This window comes from Sardina pilchardus, chromosome 1, assembly GCF_963854185.1.
Source record: "Sardina pilchardus chromosome 1, fSarPil1.1, whole genome shotgun sequence".
NCBI lineage: Eukaryota > Metazoa > Chordata > Actinopteri > Clupeiformes > Clupeidae > Sardina > Sardina pilchardus.
The window spans coordinates 16,223,169-16,248,394 of record NC_084994.1 but is presented as its reverse complement, the minus strand read 5'-3'; the positions used below and the strand labels follow the sequence as shown (position 1 = coordinate 16,248,394).

General features: G+C 45.2%; 1 protein-coding gene across 4 annotated transcripts; it reads right to left on the bottom strand.

Moving 5' to 3' along the window:
* Positions 1-23: 23 nt before the first annotated feature.
* LOC134083123 (sortilin-related receptor-like) lies at positions 24-25,226 on the bottom strand. 4 transcript variants are annotated; one of them, XM_062539283.1, is made up of 19 exons: positions 25,148-25,226; positions 23,676-23,813; positions 22,028-22,135; positions 18,546-18,668; positions 16,147-16,281; positions 13,553-14,017; positions 12,901-13,038; positions 12,143-12,265; positions 10,911-11,033; positions 9,630-9,752; positions 9,171-9,293; positions 8,943-9,065; positions 8,511-8,633; positions 7,729-7,851; positions 6,827-6,949; positions 6,011-6,133; positions 5,104-5,223; positions 4,657-4,794; positions 24-1,424 (listed from the first exon to the last, which is right to left on the bottom strand). In XM_062539283.1, coding segments are annotated over exons 1-19 (2,514 nt in total). In that variant the 5' UTR covers positions 25,188-25,226; the 3' UTR covers positions 24-1,422. The 4 variants fall into 4 exon arrangements, with proteins under 4 accessions (XP_062395267.1, XP_062395277.1, XP_062395284.1 ...); XM_062539293.1 differs by having other exon boundaries at positions 13,553-13,993; XM_062539300.1 differs by lacking the exon at positions 10,911-11,033.

The window sequence follows — 25,226 nt, the reverse complement described above, 5'->3', positions numbered from 1 at the left end:
AACTACAACTGTCGACTAAAAATGTATGGTGGCAGAAGCCATTTTTCCTCCTCCTCCTCCTCTCCCAAATGGGTCCTGTTCACAGTTACTACATCAATACGTACGCTTGCGTGGTGTTGATTGCGTAAAGGAATTGTTTTCATGCAACTCCCGCATAACACTAGGTAGGCCTACTGGGGCAATAGCTCTGTCACTAACTTATTCACTTTTTAAAGTTCAACACAGTTTTAAACCTGTGTTGAGACAAATATGTCTCGTGACTTTCTTACTCCCCAATGTCCTCAGCACCTCTGGTTTAGTCTGCTACAGCACAGCGTTTTACCTTCGATAGACCTCTGAAGTTCACCTACAAAAAAACCTGCCATCTTTAAGATCCGGTATCTGGCGATTTTTCTTATGGGGGGAAAATGGGAAAATAACATGGGGATTTTGAATTATCGCACTTGTGAACTGTCACGGGGAGGAAAAAGTGCAGAAATGACAGACGATTTCCTGTACACACTCTTGATTTCGCTTCCCCAGAGCTAACTTGCAATGCAACTTGCCATAAGTAGTTCACTTCAATTAACACCCGTATCTCCTTATATGGGTAAAGATGGCAGTTTTGGTTCCTTATTTTTAGGCGAACCTCTGAAGTTCACCATTAAAAAAAAAATGCTACCATCTTTGCCCATAGAAGGAGATCTGGTATCTTGTGATGTTTCCTATAGGAAAATAACATGGGGATTTTTGAATTATCACACGTGTTAAAGTCTTGCAGAGGCGAAGAAATTGCACATGCAGACATTTTACTGCACACACTTGTGTTCTCTGCCTTCTAGTAGATACTGTCATCTTCGGTATGTTGTGATGATAGATTCTGATTATTTCTACTCCAGAGCTAACTTTCAATGCAACTTGCCATAGGAAGTTAACTTCAATTAGCACCCGGATCTCCTTATATGGGCAAAAAATGGCAGCTTTGATTCTTTTCTTTGTAGGCGAACGTCAGAGGTCTATAATGTGAGGAATATAATATAATGTCAGCATTAATTGAGCTAATTTTACTAACAAACTAAAGTTTGATGATTAAACAAAACACTGAAAAAACTGAAGCACAAAACTGAAGCACATCTCTCTTCAGAAGCTCCAAAGATCTGGACAGGGACAACACTGGCCAAATGAAAATAGCTGTTCACATGGATGACATTGTAATAAAACGGGCAGTTCGACCAGTGTCGAGTAGGCCTAGGAAACACTACCAGTAAGTGTATTGTATTGTGAGATCATTATTGCAGTTACGATGGCAGATGTGTATACACACATATACGTCAAGTATTGCTGGAGGTCTAGACTGCGGAGATGCATTCACTTGCAGACTGGTGTTGCTACAGTTTCTGGAAGTTTCCTCCAGAGAGCCTCTGGTCATCCCCATGGCAGCAGTTCTGAGGACAATAAGATTAAGGCAGATGTATGAACAGCTAAGTGAAGTATTGATAATGTGTGATATGAAGAGTAATGTAGTTCTAAAATAGTCTGGTTTTCACCATACTAAACTCAATCTTTTAAGATTGAACTTTAGTCTGGCGAGGCTGCGCTTTGTTTCTACTGCACTTCGCGTTGCTTAAAGGCACGTTTAGACTTGCTGTAGACAACGCGTTCGTGTACGCATCATGGCTGCCTCGCGTATTTTGCGGTCGTTTGGTGCGTCGGTCGTGCACGTCGTCGCAAGCGAACACGACGCGTCCGCGAGATGCAATACTGACAAGAAAGTAGGGGGCGATCATTGCCAAAACAAAGTGACTGCAAGATGCATTATCGACATCAAAGCTGGGGGCAATCATGAGAGTAAACAATGGCACATGGCCACATCCACATCTGATATTAGGCTACTAGTCTCCCCCTAGTGAAGACCTCCAGTAAGGTGCGTAATGCTGCAGCGAGTCTGTACACAGGACACAGCAGGTCGCACACGGGCGCATACGCTTACGCTTGGTCTAACGGCAAGTATAATCCCAGCCTAAGTTTCGATTTCGGCGCGTCACCGGCCAATAGCGTGCCAGAACTAGAGTATGGCCGTTTCTGTTTGGAGCCAAAAGTTCTGGCAGTAAACAGTGCAAAATGATCTGCTGGTGTACAGCCTGAGCTGCCGAGCGAAATTCAAATTCCCCGGAGGTTCAGGCAGGGTTCACCCAGCCTAGTTCTGAAATATAATGACATGCACAGTAATGGTAGCCTCGCGAGCCATCCATGTACTTCCGGCCAAGGATTGCCTCCACTACGAGTCTGGCCGTGCTCCTCTGTGGAGCATTCTGCTCGGTAGAATTGTAACAGAACGCCCCCCCTCCAGAAAGCAGCCAATAAACGAAGAGACGGGTTGGTGGGGGCGAAAGGGGGAGGGCGCTCGTGACGATGACGTTAAACGCCTGCGCTATGTTGTTATGAGTAACTATCGCCGATTGGGTGAGAGCTGTCCAATCAATTCAAACCAGAACTGGGCGTTACTTCCCGCTTCCTGCAAGCGCTTCAGAGCAAAGAAATGCCAGACCATAATACGAAATGAAATGGTAGTATTATGGGATGGTTAGGACCAGGCTACAGTAATGGTGGCACCCAGAGCTGTTTTGGGTGATGATGGCGGCACATGATGTCTGGCTGTGTGGCTGGCTGGCTGTCTCTCCATCACTCTGTGTCTGTCTCTCTCTTTCTGTGTGTGTGTGTATGTCTCTCTCTCCCTCTTTCTGTGTCTGTCTCTCTCTTTCTGAATGTGTCTGTCTCTCTTTCTGTGTCTGTACCTCTCTCTCTCTTTCTGTGTGTGTGTGTCTGTCTCTCTTTCTGTGTCTGTCTCTTTCTGTGTGTGTGTGTCTGTCTCTCTTTCTGTGTCTGTCTCTTTCTGTGTGTCTGTCTGTCTCTCTTTCTGTGTCTGTCTCTGTCTCTCTTTCTGTGTCTTTCTCTTTCTGTGTGTGTCTGTCTCTCTCTCTGATTCTGTTTCTATCTTTCTGTCTCTCTCTCTCTGTCTCTCTCACCCATTCATTCCTCTGGTACGTGCAGCACAGTGTGTATGCTAGGCTCACGCCGGTAGTTGTGGGAACACAATGCAGTGATAGCGGCCTGTCTGGTGCCGCTGCTGCTGCTGCTGCACATTGTGTGGCCGGTGGCCAGGTAATGACAGGCTCACCATGTCACCCTCCCATCCCACACAGTGGGCGCCTCTCATTCGTCTTTTATATATCCTCCCTTCCTTCCTCGGTCCCTTCCTTGTTCCCACTGATCTAGAAAAAGAATAGTGGGCACCTCTCATTCGTCTTATATATATCCTCCCTTCCTTCCTCGGTCCCTTCCTTGTTCCCACTGATCAAGATAAAGAATAGTGGGTGCTTCTCATTCGTCTTTTCAATTTCAATTTCAATTTAATTCCACTTATAGAGTGTCAAAACATTACACATGTCTCATGGCGCTTTACAGAGTGTTAAACATTCAGAGATTCAGAGAGGGCCCATGAGTAACAGGGGCGAGGAAAAACTCCCTAAAATTAGGAGTTTATATATCCTCCCTTCCCTCCTCGGTCCTCGTTCTCACTAATGTAGCTAAAGAATGATGGGGCGGCAACAATGGGATAGTCTATCCAGTGCTAGTTATAGATCAGTGGGAACGAGCCTGGAGGAACGAGGATCGAGGAGGGATGTTGAGAGGCACCCATTGCTCAGCTGTCTGCCCGAGTCTCTGGTGAAGCAACTCCAACTGGCCCAGACCAAAAGCCGCACACTTTTACAGCCAGTCAGCACATTGCTTCGGGCGCAGGGCGGAAGGGAAGAGAAGGAGTAGCGAACTTTGATTGGCTGTTGAGTTTGAAACGTCAACACGGTTTGGTTTCCCTAGAATTGTAGGTTTTGATGTTGAAAGTAGTACGTTGGTGTGTGTGTGGTGTAGTGATTCAACTCATCAGTGTTACTCAGGACTCCGTGTGGTGCTGCACGGTGCCGACTGCTATATGGTGGTTGGCCATATATCCTACGTAGACGCGGTTTACCCCTCTGGGGGTGTGAGTGTATCACGTCCTTCGTATTTAGCTGCACATATCACACACAACACACACCAGTGTGTCAGTAATTATGTGGTGCGTATGTGTGTGTGTGTGTGTGTGTGTGTGTAACTATCCGCGTGGCAAGCAGATTTAGTGGCGAGGCACAGTGGCTTTCAAAACAAACAAACTGCTACTGCTGTTTCACACCATTGTAGGCTACAACAGATTAGACACTCAGATTTCACTAATTTAGCATTCCTGGTGTTAATCCCTGGTTGTACAACACTTGTGGCTTAAGACAAGCTTTGTCAAGTTCAGTCGAGCCCTTTAAGTTTAAGAATTGGATCAAATTGGTCTGAAGTACAGATTCAAGAAGTGTCACAAGCCTGTTGGGTGCAGATACAGCAGCAGTTATGTGTGTGTGTGTGTGGCGGGGGGGGGGGTGTTAGCGACGTTAGCGAGGCTACTCACAACAGTTATGAGGGAGTGAGTTAGCGACATTAGCGAGGCTACTCACAGCAGTTATGAGGAAGTGAGTTAGCGACATTAGTGAGGCTACAGCAGTTATGGGGGGGGGGGAATTAGCTAGTCGAAGGGGAAGTTAGCTAGTTAGCGACATTAGCATCGTTAGCGACTATAGAGAGGCTACTCACAGCAGTTCTGCTGCTGGTCTTCGTCGCTGCCGTCGTTGCAGTCGCGGTTCCCGTTGCAGACCAGGGCCGAGGGGATGCAGCTGCCGTCACCGCAGCGGAACTCTCCGGGCCTGCACGTCGTCACCATCACACTCACTGCTACGGTGGGGTCAATAAATAAGAACAAAAAAAGAGAAGCAATTGGCAAAGTAGACAAACTGTTATTCATAATATCCCTAATAAGACTACAATATTTACCCGAAATACTGTTCTCTGTGTGTGTGTGTGTGTGTGTGTGTGTGTGTGTGTGTGCATTTGGAGTTCTGATAGACTAGCAGTTTTGATCCATTTTGTTTTGATGGACTAGCGACTCCCAAAGATTATGGACCACAGCGTCTGGTCTCTGTAAGCACGATGGTAGTACACCACTGTGTGTGTGTGTGTGTGTGTGCGTACACGACCACTCACTGCAGTTCCTCTCGTCGCTCTTGTCCATGCAGTCGCTCTCTCCATCACACACCCAGGCCAACGGGATGCAGCGGCCGCCGACCCCGCAGTGGAACTCGCTCGGCCTGCAGCTCGTGTGGGCTGGGGAGGTCAGGGGTCAAAGGTCAAACCATAAACACACATACATAGTATTACCATTACTGTTTTTTTTTTAATGTTTAGAAAGTGTTAATGCATATTTGATGAAAGAATGAGAGAGAGAAAGGGATGAATAGATGGATTGATGGAAGCAGTCAGTCCAGATTGAATGATAGTTTTGAGAAAGAATGAGCGAGAGAGAGGGAGGGATGGATGGATGCAGTCCAGAATGATAGTTTTGAGAGAGAATGAGAGAGAGAGAGAAAGCGAGGGATATATGGATGGATGAATGTAGTCTAGAATGATTGAGTTTTGAGAGAGAATGAGAGAGTGAGAAAGATGGATGGATGATGGATGGATGCAGTTCAGAATGATAGAGTTTTGAGAGAGAAAGAGACAGAGAAAGCGAGGGATATATGGATGGATGATGGATGGATGCAGTTCAGAATGATAGAGTTCTGAGAGAGAATGAGCAAGGAAGAGACAGAGAAAGTGAGGGATATATGGATGGATGGATGGATGCAGGCAGTCCAGAATGATAGTTTTGAGAGAGAATGAGCGAAAGAGAGAGAGAGAGAGAAAGAGGAATGGATGGATGGATGCAGTCAGTCCATAATGATAGTTTTAAGAGAGAATTAGCGAAAGAGAGAGAGAGAGAGAAAGAGGAATGGATGGATGCAGTCAGTCCAGAATGATAGTTTTAAGAGAGAATGAGTGAGAGAGAGAGAGAGAATGAGAGAGAAAGAGAGGGATGGATGGATGGGTGGATGGATGGATGACCGCTACTTACAGCAGTTGGTCTCGTCGCTGTGGTCGGGGCACTCTGCTTTGCCGTCGCAGAGCCATTTGTTGGGGATGCAGAGGCCGTTCCCACAGGGGAAGTAGTCTGGACCACACGTCCTCTGGCTGGAACCTGCTCCCCATATAATACACAGCCCATCAGACACACACACAGAACAGAACACACAATACACACAGCGTACAATACACAGCCCGTCAGACACACACACAGAACAGAATATACACAACACACACAACATACAATACACAGCCCGTCAGACACACACACAGAACAGACCACACAACACTCACAGCGTACAATACACAGCCCGTCAGACACACACAATGCAACAGACAACACAACACACACAGTGGACAGGGCCAGTCTGTCAAACACATGGAACAGACAACACAACACACACAGTGGACAGGGCCAGTCTGTCAAACACACATGGAACAGACAACACAACACACACAGTGGACAGGGCCAGTCTGTCAAACACACATGGAACAGACAACACAACACACAGCGTACAGGGCCAGTCTGTCAAACACACATGGAACAGACAACACAACACACACAGTGTACAGGGCCAGTCTGTCAGAGACACAGACACAAACGGACTTTGACAACGTCCAAGCAATTAGTCATATCCATCACAGACAGATTTGAATTTATGGAGAACTTCTATTTGACCGCTTAGGCGTGACCTCTGCTTAGAGTAATAACAAACAAAACATACACGTGACACAGACGGATAAAAAGACAAGACGACATGTACATAATGTATAATGTACAAGTGTAATGTGTTGGGAAGGTACTCACTGCAGTTGTTCTCGTCGCTGCCGTCTACGCAGTCGATCTCTCCGTCACACACCCAGATGGACTGGACGCAGGCGCCATCGGAGCAGCGGAACTGAGTCGGCGAACACGTCCTCTCTGTGGAAGCTGCCAAGGTCGTACAGGTCAAATGTCTTGCCGTGTGAATTGTCGGTTTTTGTGTTTATTTACTCATTGCTTTACTTATTGATTGGCTGTGTACATACCGTACACAAAGTCTTACTTTCAAAACATGGAGAAAGAAAGGAATGACAGACAAGAGTTGTTGATTTGTTTACAATTTGTTTATAATCATCCCAAATTTCATTTACAAATGGAAAGAAAATATTTTTGTCATGGATGTTTTTATTCTATGCTTTATTCTATACTATTTTACACATATTACACACCTTATCATTCCTCTGTTTACCTGATAACATACTTACATCTGATAAAGCAATACCAGTAAAAGTTGACTTGACTAGAAAGAGGAAAGCATTTCTATAAATATGTATTTATTATGTGCATGTCTTTCACCCACCCGCATTTTTCCTACTGGTCAGGGGATCAAGCCGGCAACCCTTCCGTAACAAGTCCGAAGCGTGTGTACGTGTGTACGCGTGTCTGTGTGAGAGTGTGTGTGTGTGTGTGTGTGTGTGTGTGTGTGTGTGTGTGTGTGTGTGTGTGTGTGTGTGCACCTGTGTGTGTGTGTGTGTCTCCTGTGTGTGTGTGTGTGTGTGTGTGTGTACATACTGCAGTTGGCCTCGTCGCTGCGGTCCAGACACTGTGTGTGTGTGTGTGTGTGTGTGTGTGTGTGTGTGTGCTTACGTGCATGTGTGTGTGTGTGTGCTTGCATGCATGTGTGTGTGTGTGTGCTTATGTGCATGTGTGTGTGTGTGTGTACTTACTGCAGTTGTCCTCGTCGCTGCGGTCCAGACACTGGGGGACCCCGTTGCACACTCCTGAGGAGGGGACGCAGGCGCCGTCACCACAGCGGAACTCAGACGAGGAGCAGGGGGCCTCTACGGTGGCTGCAAAGGTCCAAAAAGAAAGAAGTTATCAGTCAGTTATAATAATATCTAACACATAAGAACAAATATTTTCACAACCATCTTCGCAACCAGGAATACAGTGCAACCAATGTGACTGACAAGTTGGTGTTGGTGAGTAGATGTTTGAAGCCTTATGAAACCATGGATGTAATGCCTTCTATGTCTCTCGCTATGAATCCATAATCTACAAAATTCCCCTAAAGATGTCTGCAAATAGATCTGTGTGTGTTTGCAGTGAGAGAGAGGTGAAGGACGAATGCGATCTGTGTGTGATGGAACTGAAGTGAAGGAAGACGGAGAGATGGAGAGATGGAGAGGGAAGATAGAAGACAGAGAGATGGAGAGGGAAGACAGAGAGATGGAGATGGAGAGGGAAGATAGAAGATGGAGAGATGGTGAGGGAAGACGGAGAGATGGAGATGGAGAGATGGCGACGGAAGATAGAAGATGGAGAGATGGCGAGGGAAGACGGAGAGATGGAGATGGAGAGATGGCGAGGGAAGACGGAGAGATGGAGATGGAGAGATGGCGAGGGAAGATAGAAGATGGAGAGATGGAGAGGGAAGACGGAGAGATGGAGAGGGAAGACGGAGAGATAGTGAGGGAAGATGGAGAGATGGTGAGGGAAGAACACGTACGGCAGTTCCTCTCGTCGCTGCCGTCCACGCAGTCACTCACGCCATCACAGACACCAGAGGAAGGAACACAGCGACCGTCATCACAGCGGAACTCTGTCACGGTGCAGGTGGGTTCTACGGTGGCTGAGAAGGACCAAGATGCAGAGTAGATATGAAACCAGCAATGACATTTATTTTATACCCTTGTAAAGCAAAGCAAGGCCATATATATATATATGGTAAATTTCATGCACAGATACAATTAAATGTGCTTTAATAAACAAAAAGGTAACATGGGCAGATAACAGTTAAAAGACAGTAAAGTACACAAAATAGATTTGTTAAAATAGTGGGAGTTCATAAAAAAATGATTGAATGAAAGAAAACTCAAAAATATATCAAAAACTAGAATTAAAACGGTGTCAGTCAATGGCTGTGGCGGCCGTTGCTTACGGCAGCTCTTTTCGTCACTCTTGTCCGAACACTGACTCTGTCCATCGCAGACCTCAGAGGAAGGAATGCACATGCCATCATCGCAGCGGAACTCAGAAGAGGAACAGGTAGGTTCTACGGTGTCTGAGGAGGGTCAAAATGGAAAAGATGGGAAAAGACTTAATAGAAAAAATTATCTATTGCTGCTTTAATGTATTTTTCTTAATCTATTGCTGCTTTAACACTCACAGCAGTTCCTCTCGTCGCTCCCGTCCACACACTGACTCACTCCGTCACAGACCCCACTAGAGGGGATACAGGAGCCGTCATCACACAGGAAGTCTGATACAGAGCAGGCTGGGCCTACGGTGGCTGAGAAGGATCAAAAAATCACACACAGGAAGTTTTATACAGAGCAGGCTGGGCTTATGGTGGCTGAGAAGGTTCAAAAAGTCACACACAGTCTTATACAAAGCAGAACGGAGCTAGGGTGACTGAGAAGGCTAAAAGTGGCACCGCAAGCATCAACGTGGCGCAACAAGGAAAGGGACATTTTAGAGTTGAGAGAGTCATCCATACTCAGTAAAGAGTTTGAGGATATGAAGATGTTCAGTTTGTCCCTTTGTGGTACTTGTAGTAGTAGCCAGTAGGCAGCCAAAAGTGAGGACAGTTAGAGTAAAGAGAGCTGAAGAGACATGAAGTGCTTACAACAATTCCTCTCGTCACTGCTGTCAACACACTGGCCCACTCCATCACAGACTCCAGAGGAAGGAGTGCAGCTGCCATCATCACAGTAGAAGTCTGTTGCCAAGCAGGTGGATTCTGCGATGGCTGAGGAAGTTTAAAAAAAAAAAAAAGTCAGAAATCAAGGAAGCAAAAAAAAAGTTACAGCTTTTGTTTGCTAAAAATATTTATATATTTTTTTAAAGTCTGGATGAAACAAGGTTTAGAAGGAAACAAGTTAGGAGGCCAGGAAGGACCAGGGGTGCCTCTCAACATCCCTCCTCGATCCTCGATGTTTGGTCCTCCAGGCTCGTTCCCACTGATCTATAGATGACTCTGGATAGACTATCCCATTGATGCCGCCCCATCATTCTTTATCTAGATCAGTGAGGATGAGGATTGAGGAAGGAGGGAAGGATGTACAGTATAAAAGACGAATGAGGGGCACCCTACGAAGAAATCTGACAGAAGTCAGGAAGTTGAAAATGACTCCTCGTCAAGGAAGAAAACGAAGAGGGGAGGGGTTAAAAAGGAAATGAGGAAGGCTAGATGGAAAGAAAAGAGTTTCTAAAGAAGGAAGGAAGCAAAGGAATGAAGGAGGGAAGGACCCAATGTTGGGAAAAGGACACAAGAAAGTCAGGAAAGACTACTGAAAGGAGGCAAAGGTAGAAGGCCGGAAAGAAAAAAAAATGAGCACACTGCAGCCATGGTAAGGAAGGATGTGAAAATAAAACAGCCATGGTAGGAAAGAAGGTAGGAGGTTAAATAAGGAAAGGAACAGTGAAAGGAAGGCGGTCATAAAGGATGGAAGGATGTCATAAAGGGAAGGGAAGGACATCACGAAGAAAGGAAGGAAGGAAGGAAGGAATGGTAGAAAGCCGGAGGGAAAGAAAGCCGGAAAGAATACAAGTAGAACTCACTGCGGCCATGGTAAGGAAGGGCGTAAGAATAAAAATAGCAGAGGTAGGAAAGAAGGTAGGAGGTTAAATAAGGAAAGGAACAGTGAAAGGAAGGAGGTCATAAAGGATGGAAGGATGTCATGAAGGGAAGGGAAGGGCATCACAAAGGAAGAAAGTAATGGTAGAAAGACGGAAAGAAAACTCACTGCGGCCATGGTAACGAAGGACGTAAAACTAAAGAAGGTAGGAGGTTAAATAAGGAACAGAACACTGAAAGGAAGATCGTCATAAAGGACGGAAGGACATCATGAAGGAAGGAAAGAAGGAAGGAATGGTAGAAAGCAGGAAGGAAAGAAGTTGAGCCCACTGCAGTTGTCCTCGTCACTCCTGTCCGAGCAGTCGGCACGTCCATCGCAGAGCCAGAGGGAGGGGATGCAGCGTCCGTCTCCACAGCGGCTATAGTCTGGAGCGCAGGTGCTCTCGGGGACCGCTGGCCAAATCACCACAAGACACAACAGTTCAGCACGCTGCTCTCTGTAGCTCAACACGTGACTCTAGTGTCTCTAGTGCCACACTGAGAAGAAATCTGTTTAGTTTATAAAATTCATCATGACCGTTATTATAGGGTGACCAAGACAGTCCCTGGTTTCAGGGGACTGTCCCTCGTTTTTGGTTTGCTGTCCCCAGGAGAAGACAGAAAAACTACCTACAGTATGTCCCCGTTTTTGAAGATAAAACTTGTATGTATTTCAATCAGATTGATAGTCAAGCTGAAATTTTTGATCTTGGTTTTGGTCTCGGACATTTGGTCACCTTACATTATGATCTATCAAATTCAAAGAGATACTGTTTATCTGAAGGGTGGAGCACATTCATACTCAAAGCAAGAACGCACATTTGACTTGTGCCAGAGAATGTCTAATAAGGGGAGAACGACCACTCGCTGAATACTTCCGCATGGTACTGCAACTAGAGGGCGATCGTGAGCAAGTGGAGAATGAGTGGAGGTGAATGGAGTTTCTCCTAAAATCCACTTTTCTCTGGATATAATTTTTTGTGTAGAAATCGGAATATTGCATGTGAAAGGGGGGTCAAGGAAAATACACACGGCTGAGTATTAGATTTTTTAAGTCCCTTAATTGCTCTACAAAGCCTTTCAAATGTGTCAATGACGTAATTCATTAGCAGGGTGCTAGTGTGTTATGGGCAACAACGACCAAGCCTGTGAGAAACCAAAGGGCCATAAGTAATTGTTCATTCAACTTTCGACCTATAACCCATATTGAGCTTGCAGAAACTAAAATCCAATCTTCGATTTTTTAATGACAATCAGGTGAAACAGACCAATTTAGCCGTCTAGCCCCATAGACCCCCATTGTTTGATCACTTGCTCGTGATCGCCCCTAGTGGAACTGCAACAGGAACTGCAGGTACAATGCAGGTACAATGGAGTTAATAGCGAGTGGACCGGCTCTCCATAAATGGGCTCTGCTTGTGCTTTCTACCACTTCCGTTTCTAAAACTGAGCCGTTCATTTCCTGTTTTCTACTGATGCAGAGTTAACCCTGTCAGCGACAGGAAGGAGACCAGGCTACTCACTGCAGTTGCTTTCGTCGCTGCTGTCGCTGCAGTCGTACTGGCCGTCACAGATCCACGCTGAGGGGATGCAGGTGCCGTCGCCACAGCTGAAAGAGGCCGGGTGGCAGGTCATCAGTGTGGCCGCTGGGAGAGAGAGACACACAGAACACTGGGGCCCTTATTGTGACCCTGTCACCTGGATAAGCTAACTCTTAAGCTAACTGACACCAATCACTAATCAGTCTGGTATTAGTCTAGTCTAGTCCAGTTTACTAAAGCACATAATCCCTAAATAGCAGAGTCACAGACAAAAACAGAATGACATTGTTCAGCTGGATCTGTTTTTGTTTCTGTCTGAAAGTCAAATATTTCAAACTAAATGTACACTGTAGATATATTTATATGTTTATATTTAAAAATACATGTACACTGTAGATATTTATATGTTTGTAATTTATTGTATTAAAACCAAAATTACACTGTAGATATGTTTGTATTAAAACTAAATTTACACAGAATACTCACTGCAGTCTCATCACTTGTGTAAAGATTATAATTAAATGGTGAGATGGGTAACTAACATATAGTTGTTTGTTTATTTAGTTGTTTGTTTATTTATTTAGCAAGTTATATTCCCAAGGAGTACTCACTGCAGTTTGCCTCATCACTTGTGTAAAGATTATAATTAAATGGTGAGATGGGTAGCTAACATGTAGCTGTTTGTTTATTTAGTTGTTTGTTTGTTTATTTATCAAGTTAGATTCCCAAGGAGTACTCACTGCAGTTTGCCTCATCACTGGTGTCGGGGCAGTCGTGCTGTCCGTTGCAGACGGCAGCGGACGGAACACACACTCCATCGCCACAGCGGAAGGCGTTCGGGGAGCACGTCGGCTCTGCAAGGCCTCTCTCCATATAGGCTGTACAGGTGGACATAAAGTAGTAGGGAAGTTATTAATATAAAGCTCCCATTCATTTTCTAACTTTTATTTTGACAGGACAGTGAAGATATGACAGGAAAAAATATGACATTAGGAAATGAGCAGAAGAGAGGTCGGGGTCAGGAAATGACCTCAGGTCAAACTCAAACAACAAGGAGACGGACATTCCTAGACGCACTCACACTCACAGTTTGCACATTGCTATTCATCTGCAAATGTACATACTGTATTTACTTGTACATATCCTTAGTCTACTGCCCTTCATTCTATTCGTACTGTTCTGCATTTTTGATTATTTTTATGTTATTTGTTGAGTGTTGTACTTTGAGAGCAAAGATTAACTGGAGTCAAATTCCTTGTTTGTTTACACAAACCTGGCCAGTAAAGCTGATTCTGATTCTGATTCTACACTAAGTAATCGGACGTCTAAAGCAGAGTGCGCTGCACTGATGTTGGCGCCTATGTGTCGAGGTCTTGTGTTTTAGGCACTCACTGCAGTTGGCCTCGTCGCTGCGGTCCGAGCAGTCGACCTGTCCGTCACACACGGCTGCGGAGAGAACGCACTCGCCAACGCTGCCGCAGGGCACAGAGCCAGGAGAGCAGGGGGCGGTTGTGGTGGTCATCTCAATGGTAGTTGCTATGGTGGTCATCTCAGTGGTGGCGGCTGTGGTGGTCATCCCAGTGGTAGTTGCTATGGTGGTCATCTCAGTGGTGGCTGCTATGGTGGTCATTTCAGTGGTAGTTGCTATGGTGGTCATCTCAGTGGTGGCTGCTATGGTGGTCATTTCAGTGGTAGTTGCTATGGTGGTCATCTCAGTGACGGCTGCTGTAGTGGGCATCGCAGTGGTAGTGGCTGTAGTGGTCATTTCAGTGGTAGTTGCTATGGTGGTCATCTCAGTGATGGTTGTTGTGGTGGTCATCTCGGCAAAGCCTACTGTAAGAGTCCTCTCAGTGATGACTAAAAGATGTAGGGACTTGAAAACTCACTTTCAGGTGCTATATGTAAGATTTAAAACAGGTAAACCCACTTAAAGGTGCTATATGTAAGATTTAAAACTCACTTAAAGGTGCTATATTTAAGATTTAAAACTCACTTAAAGGTGCTATATTTAAGATTTAAAACTCACTTAAAGGTGCTATTGTAAGGTTTAAAACTCACTTAAAGGTGCTATATGTAAGGTTGTAACAGTCATTGCAGCCCAAAATCAAAACATTTGAGAGTGTTACCCCCCCACCCCTTCCAGACTAGGTTGCCTACTAGGTTAGGGATGAACAGAGCTATAGATGGAGATAGATAGATAGATAGATAGATAGATAGAGGATGAGGACATAGAGTCCAAACAAGATGATTGTGGGGTCAAAACTGAGGAGAGAAATAGAAGGAAAGAGCCTGGAGAAAACAACAAACAAAGGGCAACAGGTAGCCTGGAAAACCAGCGCCAACTGCTGGACGGCAAAATGTTTTGCCTGCATTTGGGTCTGGCCTCGGACCATTGAACATTTTGAAAACACTGCCCTGAATCTGGCAGATGGCAACTAAACCAATCACAACACAGAGATTTGAGTTTGAATCAACGCGGGCGGGGCAGAGGGCTCTGGGGCGGGGTTTTGAGGGAGCGTTGGCCTATAGGCACAGACACGGTTTGAAAGACAACGGGTTGTGCTCATCAACAATGTTCCGTTGTATCCATTGATCGAGGCCAGACTAAATTAGACATCCAATCCATTTAGGCTGGTTTATCAGGCTAGGCAACAGGGCAGAGAGACAAGAGAGAAAGAAAAAGAAAGAGTGTGAGAGAGACAGAAGAGAAGAAATTGGAGTGAGGAGCTGCATACCGCAGTCGTTCTCGTCACTGTCGTCGGAACAGTCTCTGTGTCCGTCACAGACGCCAGACATCGGCACACACTGACCCGAGGCGCAGCGGAACGAGGTCAAAGGGCATGTTCGCTCAGCATTGGTCCTCCCCACACTGGCTAAGAGGTCAGACGGAGGTCAACGTTAGGGCCCACACTGGCTAAGAGGTCAAGACAGAGGTCAACATTAGGCCCACACTGGCTAAGAGGTCAAGACAGAGGTCAACATTAGGCCCACACTGGCTAAGAGGTCAAGACAGAGGTCAATGTTAGGCCCACACTGGCTAAGAGGTCAGACAGAGGTCAACATTAGGCCCACACTGGCTAATAGGTCAAGACAGAGGTCAACATTACTGTAGGCCCACACTGGCTAAGAGGTCAGACGGAGGTCAACATTAGGCCCACACTGGCTAGGAGGTCAAGACAGAGGTCAACATTAGGCCCACACTGGCTAAGAGGTCTAGACAGAGGTCAACGTTAGGGCCCACACTGGCTAGGAGGTCAAGACAGAGGTCAACATTAGGCCCACACTGGCTAGGAGGTCAAGACAGAGGTCAACATTAGGCCCACACTGGCTAAGAGGTCTAGACAGAGGTCAACGTTAGGGCCCACACTGGCTAAGAGGCCAAGACAGAGGTCAACATTAGGCCCACACTGGCTAAGAGGTCAAGACAGAGGTCAACATTAGGCCCACACTGGCTAAGAGGTCAAGACAGAGGTCAACATTAGGCCCACACTGGCTAAGAGGTCAAGACAGAGGTCAACATCAGGCCCACACTGGCTAATAGGTCAAGACAGAGGTCAACATTAGGCCCACACTGGCTAAGAGGTCAAGATAGAGGTCAACATTAGGCCATTCTAAGCTTCAGACACTTTTGAGAAAAAAATGTAAATTCTGTCCCATTTATAAAGCGTTATTCAAAGTTATTCAGTACGCACCATAACGTTTGTAGTGCTAGTTTGTCTCTGAGGAAATATCATGAAACCAGTGGAGGACTGTGAGCAAGGTGGGGGAAAGAGGAACAACAAAGTAAGAAAGAAAGAAAGAAAGAAAGGAAGGAAGTGGCTGAAGAGAGTAACAAGAGAGGAAAATTGTCTCTGAGCAAACTTCACAAAACTAGGAACAACGGACATTTACACTGAGGACGGTGAGGCAAGAACAAAGAAAGAAAGAAAGAAAGAAAGGAAGGAAGTGGGTGAAGAGAGTAGTGAGAGAGGAAAATGGCTACTCACTGCAGTTGCTCTCGTCGCTCCCGTCTGCACACTCACTGCGTCCGTTACAGAGTCCCGAGGAGGGGATGCAGCGGCCGTCAGCGCAGCGGAAAGAGTTCAAAGGGCACGGCCTCTCCACGCCCATCCCCATATGATCTGATGGAGACAACAGAGGTCAAAGGGCACGGCTTCTCCACGCCCACCCCCATATGATCTGATGGAGACAACAGAGGTCAAAGGGCACAGCTTCTAGACGCCCACCCCCATATGATCTGATGGAGACAACAGAGGTCAAAGGGCACGGCTTCTAGACCCCCACCCCCATATGATCTGATGGGGACAACAGAGGTCAAAGGGCACGGCTTCTAGACGCCCACCCCCATATGATCTGATGGAGACAACAGAGGTCAAAGGGCACAGCTTCTAGACGCCCACCCCCATATGATCTGATGGAGACAACAGATGTCAAAGGGCACGGCCTCTCCATACCCACCCCCATATGATCTGATGGGGACAACAGAGGTCAAAGGGCACGGCTTCTAGACGCCCACCCCCATATGATCTGATGGGGACAACAGAGGTCAAAGGGCACGGCCTCTCCACACCCACCCCCATATGTGACCATTCATAGCGAAATCAGTCGTTTTGCGCACAACGTTATTTTGAGAAAATGAACAATAACAAACTTCCGGGTTGAAATGTTGAATTTCACGTTTTCGCCTAATTCGACTGTATACAGTCTACAGTTTCATATCGTGAACGCATTTCACGGAAAAACATACGTTTTGACTGTTAAACCCGGCGAAGATTCAACACATTTGCTGTCATTCCCGTTGTGCACGTGCCGCTTAAAAGGGTGATTTCTCCTCTTCTGGCATATCGTGACAGGAGAACCATGTCAACTTTGGATGCTGTTATCTTAGCGATAGTTTGTGTAATACCCTCGATATACATATCGTTGGAAAGCTTAGTTTATGGCCGTTCACGTGAGCACAATAACTTAATTTAATTAATTTTACCGAAACGACTGGTTCCGCTTTACAGGGTCACATATGATCTGATGGAGACAACAGAGGTCAAAGGGCACGGCTTCTAGACGCCCACCCCCATATGATCTGATGGGGACAACAGAGGTCAAAGGGCACTGCTTCTCGACACAGTCATAGACCTCTGAAGTTCGCCTACAAAAAGGATCCAAAGCTGCCATCTTTGCCCATATAAGGAGATCTGGGAGTTAATTGAAGCTAACTGCCTATGGCAAGTTGCATGGTAAGTTAGCTCTGGGGTAGCAAAGATCAAAGTGTGCCGTCTTCACCTACCGAAGATCACAGTATCCACTAGACGGCAGTGGACAAAACTGTGTAGTGAAAAACGTCTGCATTTCCAATGTCATCATCCCCGTGAGAGTTTAACAGGTGCGATAATTGAAAATCCCCATGTTATTTTCCCATAGAAAAAATCTCAAGATACCGGATCTCCTTATTTGGGCAAAGATGGTGGCTTTTTTGTAGGCGAACTTCAGAGGTCTATTATTCGAGTTCATCCACCCCCACATGATCTGGCAAGCACAATGCAGTTCAGCGGGAGCGACATCACAGTTATCAATTAGATTATGTGGCTCTGCAAAGCGACACCAGTCGCTTCGGTAACATTTACAAAATTAAGCTATTGTGCTCACATGCCATAAACAATGGCCATAAACTAAGCTTTCCAACGATATGTACTGTATATCGAGGGTATTACGCAAACTATCGCTATGATAACCGCATCCAAAGTTGACATGGTTCTCATGTCACGATATGCCAGCAGAGGAGAAATCACCTTTTTAAGCGGCGTGGACAACGGTAATGACTGCAAATGTGTTGAATCTTCGCCGGGTTTAACATTCAAAACGTATGTTTTTCCGTGAAACGAGTTCACGATATGAAACTGTAGACTGTATACTGTCGAATTATGCGAAAACGTGACGTTCAACATTTTAACCCAGAAGTTTGTTTATTGTGGATTTTCTCAATAATAACATTGTGGGCAAAGTAACTGATTTCGCATTGAAGGGTCACATATGTGTGTGTGTGTGTGTGTGTGTGTGTGTGTGTGTGTGTGTGCGTTTAAACTCTCTCTCTTGTGTGTGTGTGTGTGTGTGTGTGTGTGTGTGTGTGTGTGTCTGTGTGTGTTTGTGTGACTGTAAGTGTGTGTGTGTGTGTGTGTGTGTGTGTGTGTGTGTGTGCGTGCGTGTGCGTTTAAACTCTCTCTTGTTTGTGTGTGTGTGTGTGTGTGTGTGTGTGTGTGTGTGTGTGTGTGTGTGTGTGTGTGTGCGTGCGTGCGTTTAAACTCTCTTGTGTGTGTGTGTGTGTGTGTGTGTTTGTTTGTGTGACTGTAAGTGTGTGTGTGTGTGTGTGCGCGCGTGTTTAAACTCTCACAGCAGTTCCTCTCGTCGCTCTTGTCCATGCAGTCCACATCTCCGTCACAGATCCAGGAGTGGGGGATGCAGCGCACCATGTCACAGTGGAAGAAACTCCCACTGCACGTCCGGGCAACGTCACCTACGGAGACGGCAGGAGTCGACCAAAGTAAGTAAAGTGAAGCGATTGAGATTTAGTAAACGCTTTTGTCCATTAGACTAAGCATTTGTCAGGTGGTCACAGGAATGCTCTCCCCACGTATTGTTTTTGACAATATTGTTGCGTTCATGAAAGATAGAGTCACCAAGCTTTCTTTGTGTCAAGTTTCTTGACACAAATACTGTACATGTTTTGAAATACACAGTGCTTGAAGTGGGAAAAAATAAGTGCAGGAACTCTAATTTTTCGATATTTGACATTTGTGCGGTGAAAAAAAATCCGTTTTTAGGATGTGTTGGTTCAAAAACTATTTTCATTTAATCATTCCTTCAAGCAATAACCTATAGGCCTAGGCTATTTTTTCTAATTCAAAAATGAAATACTGAAAAACCATCAAAACAACATGAACCAGACCAGTGTGATAGCCTTAGGCCTAACAGACTGGGCTAAAGGCCCTAGAACCTTAAAGAAACCTTTGGGCTAAAGGCCCAGTTGAAGAAAACTGTGAAGTAGGCTACTTGTTACATTGATTTAATTAACAATATTAACAACTGGCCAAGAACAGAGATTCAAGATCAAAAGTCAGAACAAGAGAGTAAAGTGACTGTAAGTGTTCTTTCTATTGCTATTTTGGGTCCTGAAATGGCATAGTATCTGCCATATGGCTATACAGTAGGCCTATGACAAACACAGGGTCTGAATACAACTTCTGATATGAAAAATAAATTATTTTGAAGTGGGGGAAATGGGGAGGTATGAAAAAAATGCAGAAATTTGATGTGATTTTTTAAAAAGAATTTCTCGTGATTACCGCTAATTATACAGAGACATTCTATACACCATTGGAATCAGTAGGATCTCCTGTTTATGTTGATATGTAGTTTGCCATAGGGCAGTAACGAAATCGTGAAATATTTTACAGAGAAGAATGGGTATGACGCAGAACTGAATGTGACATTCATTTTTGTATGTAACTGTAATTTTCAACGCTAATTATCTCGCGAACCGTTCATCATAGAAACTAGCGGCTAACGCCATTGGAAAGATCAGGTTCTGCAGTTTCATATGATATGCCTGTTATTTCTGTGCGAGAAATTCTTCGCGCAGCAATATGACCGAGAAGAATGGGTGCGGCCGCGGCCGAATGGTGCGTCTCTCGAAGAAGGCAGAGAGGGTCGGCCGGCGGTCCGATGGTAATCTTCTCACAGGTAGGCTACCGGGCCGCGACGCGACCCATAGATTGAGAAACACTGATAGGGATAGGGCACTGTCGTAGCTCGTGGGTAATGCAGTCTTTCATTGGTCTTGTGATATTGTCTATTCTCGGGCCACTGTCGCTGCGTCGGATCAGTTTCAGTAAGTAGCCTACCGGAACGCAGGAAAAAGTGGCGGAACCCAAAAGACGAAAATACAGAAGTTCCGGAACTGCGTTCCGTTGCGTTCCGGCCCACTTCAAGCACTGGAAATACAACTAGAGAAATGATGTATAGCATGCTCAGCTCACCACGCAGTCACACACCCAGCTGATAGCAAATGTAACAGCAACGTGGGAACACTCAGTCATTCAACACGGAACACTCAGTCATTCAACACGGAACACTCAGTCATTCAACACAGAGCACTCTGCTTCTGTACTTTTTCATACTGTATGATACTTTCTGTAGCAGTGTGTAGCAGCAGCAGTAGTGTGTAGTAGTGTATGTGTAGGGGTGTTGAGTGTATAGTGTATGTGTGGGGGTGTTGAGTGTATAGTGTACTGTATGTGTGGGGGTGTTGAGTGTATAGTGTATGTGTGGGGGTGTTGAGTGTATATGTGGGGGTGCTTAGTGCATAGATAGTGTATGTGTGGGGGTGTGAGGCTGTTTGTCTGAGTGTATGTAGTGTATGTGTGAATGTGTGGTAGTATATGTGTGAGTGTGTATACTGTGTGAGTGAGTATACTGTATGTGTGAGTGTGTGTAGCAGTGGCGATTCTAGAGAATTGTAACAAGGGTGGCCCTAGTGGGGCACTGGTTAATTCAAGGGTGGCATCTAGATAAACAGAAACAGGCTCAAGTTGTTAAATTAGCACAAATGCATGAGTAAAACCATGCACCAAGCACCATACTCATAAATCGAAGAACAAAGAAGGACAAAGACCATACATACTCTAACATCAAATGTCTTTGTATTTGGATAAAATGTCAAATACAGTTTTCAGCTCATTTTCAGCTCTGAACAAAACCCGTTCAGAGATTAGGCCATTTGAGCAAATGTGGAAGTGTAAAATGTTTTTTTGCCAGTGGTTCTTAACTGGTCTGGTTTTGGAGCCCATAATTTCACATGTTCATAAAGTTGTGACCAACTATATATATTTAGCATTCAGGCCAACGAATATGGTGAGGTAGCCTACATAAGACACGCAAAGTGCCTGGCCTACTTGTTTGGAAAATGCAGATGTTTGGCATTACATTTGTGAAGTCTTTAACTGCTGATACCTTTCAAAGTACTACTCGACGGGTTTGTCTTTGACAGGGAATGCGTTGTTTCCATGTGGCATTTTAGTTCGAATGGTTTTATGCTCTCATGTGCACCCCACACTGTCTTATTATGTCAATTTAAGTGAATCATATTCTATCTTACTTCAAGTATTAAGGGTTGCAGCCAACTTGCGTTTCACATGATATCTTAAAATGATGCATACTTTTATAAAATTAGCTCCCTAACATTATATCTAACATGACCTGTCACATGACCTTGTCTTTGTCCTTGCCATGGCAATGACTGAACCCTGATATTTCAAATTAGTGCGCTGCAAGTGCATCAAGAAAGGTCTCGCCTTTGAATGTTAATGGCAAATCGTAGACTAGGATTTTGGGGTGGCACCTGGGGTGGCCAATTGAATCTCAAGGGTGGCCTGTGCCACCCGGAGCCACCCCTCTGGCTACGCCCCTGGTGTATAGTGAATGTGTAAGTGTGTATACTGTATGTGTGAGTGTGTTTATGTATGAGTGTGTGTAGTGTATGTGTGAGTATGTATACTGTATGAGTGAGTGTGTGTAGTGAATGTGTGAGTGTGTGGGTGTGCTGTCAGGTGGAGGGTGATGCTGAGTGTGTTGGTGTGTCTGTCCAAGCTTGTGACAGACAGACAGACAGACAGACAGACAGACAGACAGACAGGCAGGCAGGCAGGCAGGCAGGCAGGCAGGCAGGCAGGCAGGCAGGCAGGCAGGCAGGCAGACAGACAGACAGACAGACAGACAGACAGACAGACAGACAGACAGACAGACAGACAGACAGACAGACAGACAGACAGACAGACAGGCAGGCAGGCAGGCAGGCAGGCAGACAGACAGACTCACTGCAGTTGGCCTCGTCCCTCTTGTCAGAGCAGTCCACTAGTCCATCACAGACCCAGGAGGAGGGAACACAGCGTCCGTCTCCACAGCTGAACTCCTCCCTCTTACAGCCTCACAGACAGACAGACAGACAGACAGACAGACACACAGTCAGACAGACACACAGACAGACAGACACACAGACACACAGTCAGACAGTCAGACAGACAGACAGACACACAGACACACAGTCAGACAGTCAGACAGACACACAGACAGACACACAGTCAGACAGACAGACACACAGACAGACAGACAGACAGACAGACAGACAGACAGACAGACACACAGTCAGACAGACAGACAGACACACAGTCAGACAGACAGACAGACAGACAGACAGACAGACACACACACACACAGTCAGACACACAGACAGACAGACACACACACAGACAGACACGCAGACAGACAGACACACACACAGTCAGACAGTCAGACAGACAGACAGACACACAGTCAGACAGACAGACAGACAGACAGTCAGACAGACAGACAGACACACTAAAGTCAATGTTTATATTGGGTAACTAACTAAAGAGTGTTTTATTTATCCAGTGTAGCTCCCAATCCTTCTGAAGAAGATTTTTTCTTTAAATGTGTGTAAATAGCTTATGTGTGTTCAGGATGAGAGAAACAGGTGTAGAGGAATATAGCATTTTTTTTTTGTTTTTTTTTTTAAGTATATTTTTTGGGCTTTTATGCCTTTAATGATAGGACAGTAGAGAGAGACAGGAAGTGAGTGGGAGAGAGTGTCGGGGTGGGATCCGGAAAGGACCACGGGGCGGGAATCGAGCCCGGGTCGCTGGCGTGCGGTGCAGGTGCCCCAGCCAGTCGCGCCACGGCTGGGGCCGGAATATAGCATTTTTAAACACATGCTAATTCAGTGGACAATTCAATGCAGTTTCTTAAAGAGACACACAAGCTAATTCAGCGGAATACTTTCCACAGTTTCTTAAAGAGACACAGACGGTAACTCAGCGGAATACTCACAGCAGTATTCTTAAAGAGACACAGACGCTAAGTCAGCGGAATACTCACGGCAGTATTCTTAAAGAGACACAGATGCTAACTCAGCGGAATACTCGCTGAAGTTTCTTAAAGAGACACAGACGGTAACTCAGCGGAATACTCACGGCAGTATTCTTAAAGAGACACAGACGCTAATTCAGTGGAATACTCACTGCAGTATTCTTAAAGAGACACAGACGCTAATTCAGCGGAATACTCACGGCAGTATTCTTAAAGAGACACAGACGCTAACTCAGCGGAATACTCTCCACAGTTTCTTAAAGAGACACAGACGCTAACTCAGCGGAATACTCACTGCAGTATTCTTAAAGAGACACAGACGCTAACTCAGCGGAATACTCACGGCAGTATTCTTAAAGAGACACAGACGCTAACTCAGCGGAATACTCGCTGAAGTTTCTTAAAGAGACACAGACGGTAACTCAGCGGAATACTCACGGCAGTATTCTTAAAGAGACACAGACGCTAATTCAGTGGAATACTCTCCACAGTTTCTTAAAGAGACACAGACGCTAATTCAGCGGAATACTCTCCACAGTTTCTTAAAGAGACACAGACGCTAATTCAGCGGAATACTCACTGCAGTTCATTTCGTCGCTCATGTCGGCGCACTCAACCAGTCCGTTGCAGACATCTGACGAGTCGATGCACCTCCCGTCTCCGCAACGGAACGCGTTTGGGGAACACGTGGGGGCAGTGTGCACAACCTGTACACTGGCTGGAGGTGTGCAAAATACATATAGGTCAAAAATAAAAGGCAACATGTCTATTGAATTGATTTGTAACTACAGTATATTCTGTGGCGCAGTAATATCCTCACTCTTGCACTCTCAGTTTCACTTTGGAGTGAGGATATTACAGTGCCGAGTCTAAGTGCTCCCAATTGTTATTCCGCCACACAATATAGTTATCCCTCTTACCTGATTAGAAATGCACCACGTTTTATTTTGTCTCACCATACTTGGTCGTGTGACTACTCGTGTAACTGTTTTTGAATAGGGAAAACATGGAGGTGTTTGGTCGCTTCTAACTTCATCTCTGTTTGGATCCTAAAGAATGAACTGGGCTAGCTAAGTGCTATCAAAGTTGCGCTGCACACCAGCCAGAGAGTGCAGTGCACACATTGAAACGTGAGAAATAAAAAATGATGAAGTGTTCCTTTGAGGCTTAAAGCTCAAAACCCAGTAGCTATGTTCTGGAAAAGTTCAAAATTAAAATGAATTAAAAATAAAAAATGTTTTACCATTAGCCCATTTAATTCTTGCATGTCACATTTGACTTTTCAGTGGTGGCTGGTGGTATAAAACATAAAAATGTTTGTTCAAGGATGAAACTTCATTCTATACTAAACATTTTTTTTTTTTCAAAGCTGGCTGGGCTACTTCTGAAAGACTAACCCAGAGAAGACTGGAGCACTCAGATTAAATAAACTTTTTTATTGTGGTGCACAATTGTCTATAGTCTTTCAGAAGTAGCCCAGCCAGCTTTGCATATCCTGTGGTCCTGGACTGTGAGCACCGACGGAGCTAGAGCGCAAGTGACAACCCTTCTACATTTTTTTTTTTTCAGTTTAGTTCCTCATTGAAGTTTTCTAGATTCCTAGATTTAAGGCTTAATCTATGGACAGACAACTGGCAACAGTTTAATCCGAATGACAAACAAAACTGTACATGGTAACTTGGCTAATGACAAATTCAATAGCATGATAAAGGATTTGGTTATTTTAAGTCATCTCCAAAACGTGTTTGATCTGTGTGTGTGTGTGTGTGTGTGTGTGTGTGTGTGTGTGTGTGTGTGTGTGTGTGTGTGTGTGTGTGGTTTTGTTGATAATATTGTATGTATTTAGATTATATGTGTTGTGTTGTGACTCTGCAGTCTGTGTACCTGCTATCTTATCCCGCTCTCTCTCTCTCTCTCTCTCTCTCTCTCTCTCTCTCTCTCTCTCTCTCTCTCTCATAAAAAAGAGATTGTCAGTCTCAATGAGACTTTCTGTTAAAATAAAGGAAAAAATAAATAAATGTAAAGAAATAAATAACCCCATAAAGGCCTCACCTGAAATCACGAAAAGAAAGAAACACACGTAGCCCTTCATTCTGGGGGTATAGGGTCCACATGGGTGTCCCTGACTGCC

What these genes read in the sequence shown, in the direction of transcription:
- LOC134083123 (XM_062539283.1), bottom strand. Translation starts at nt 25,187, where the DNA reads ATGAAGGGCTACGTGTGTTTCTTTCTTTTCGTGATTTCAG. An exon ending in CAGTGATGAGGCAAACTGCA is followed by an intron (nt 12,266 to 12,900) that starts GTGAGTACTCCT and finishes TCTCTCTCCCAG; the next exon opens with CGGCCACACTGATGACCTGC. An exon ending in GAGTGACGAGGACAACTGCA is followed by an intron (nt 9,753 to 10,910) that starts GTGGGCTCAACT and finishes AAACTTCCTCAG; the next exon opens with CCATCGCAGAATCCACCTGC.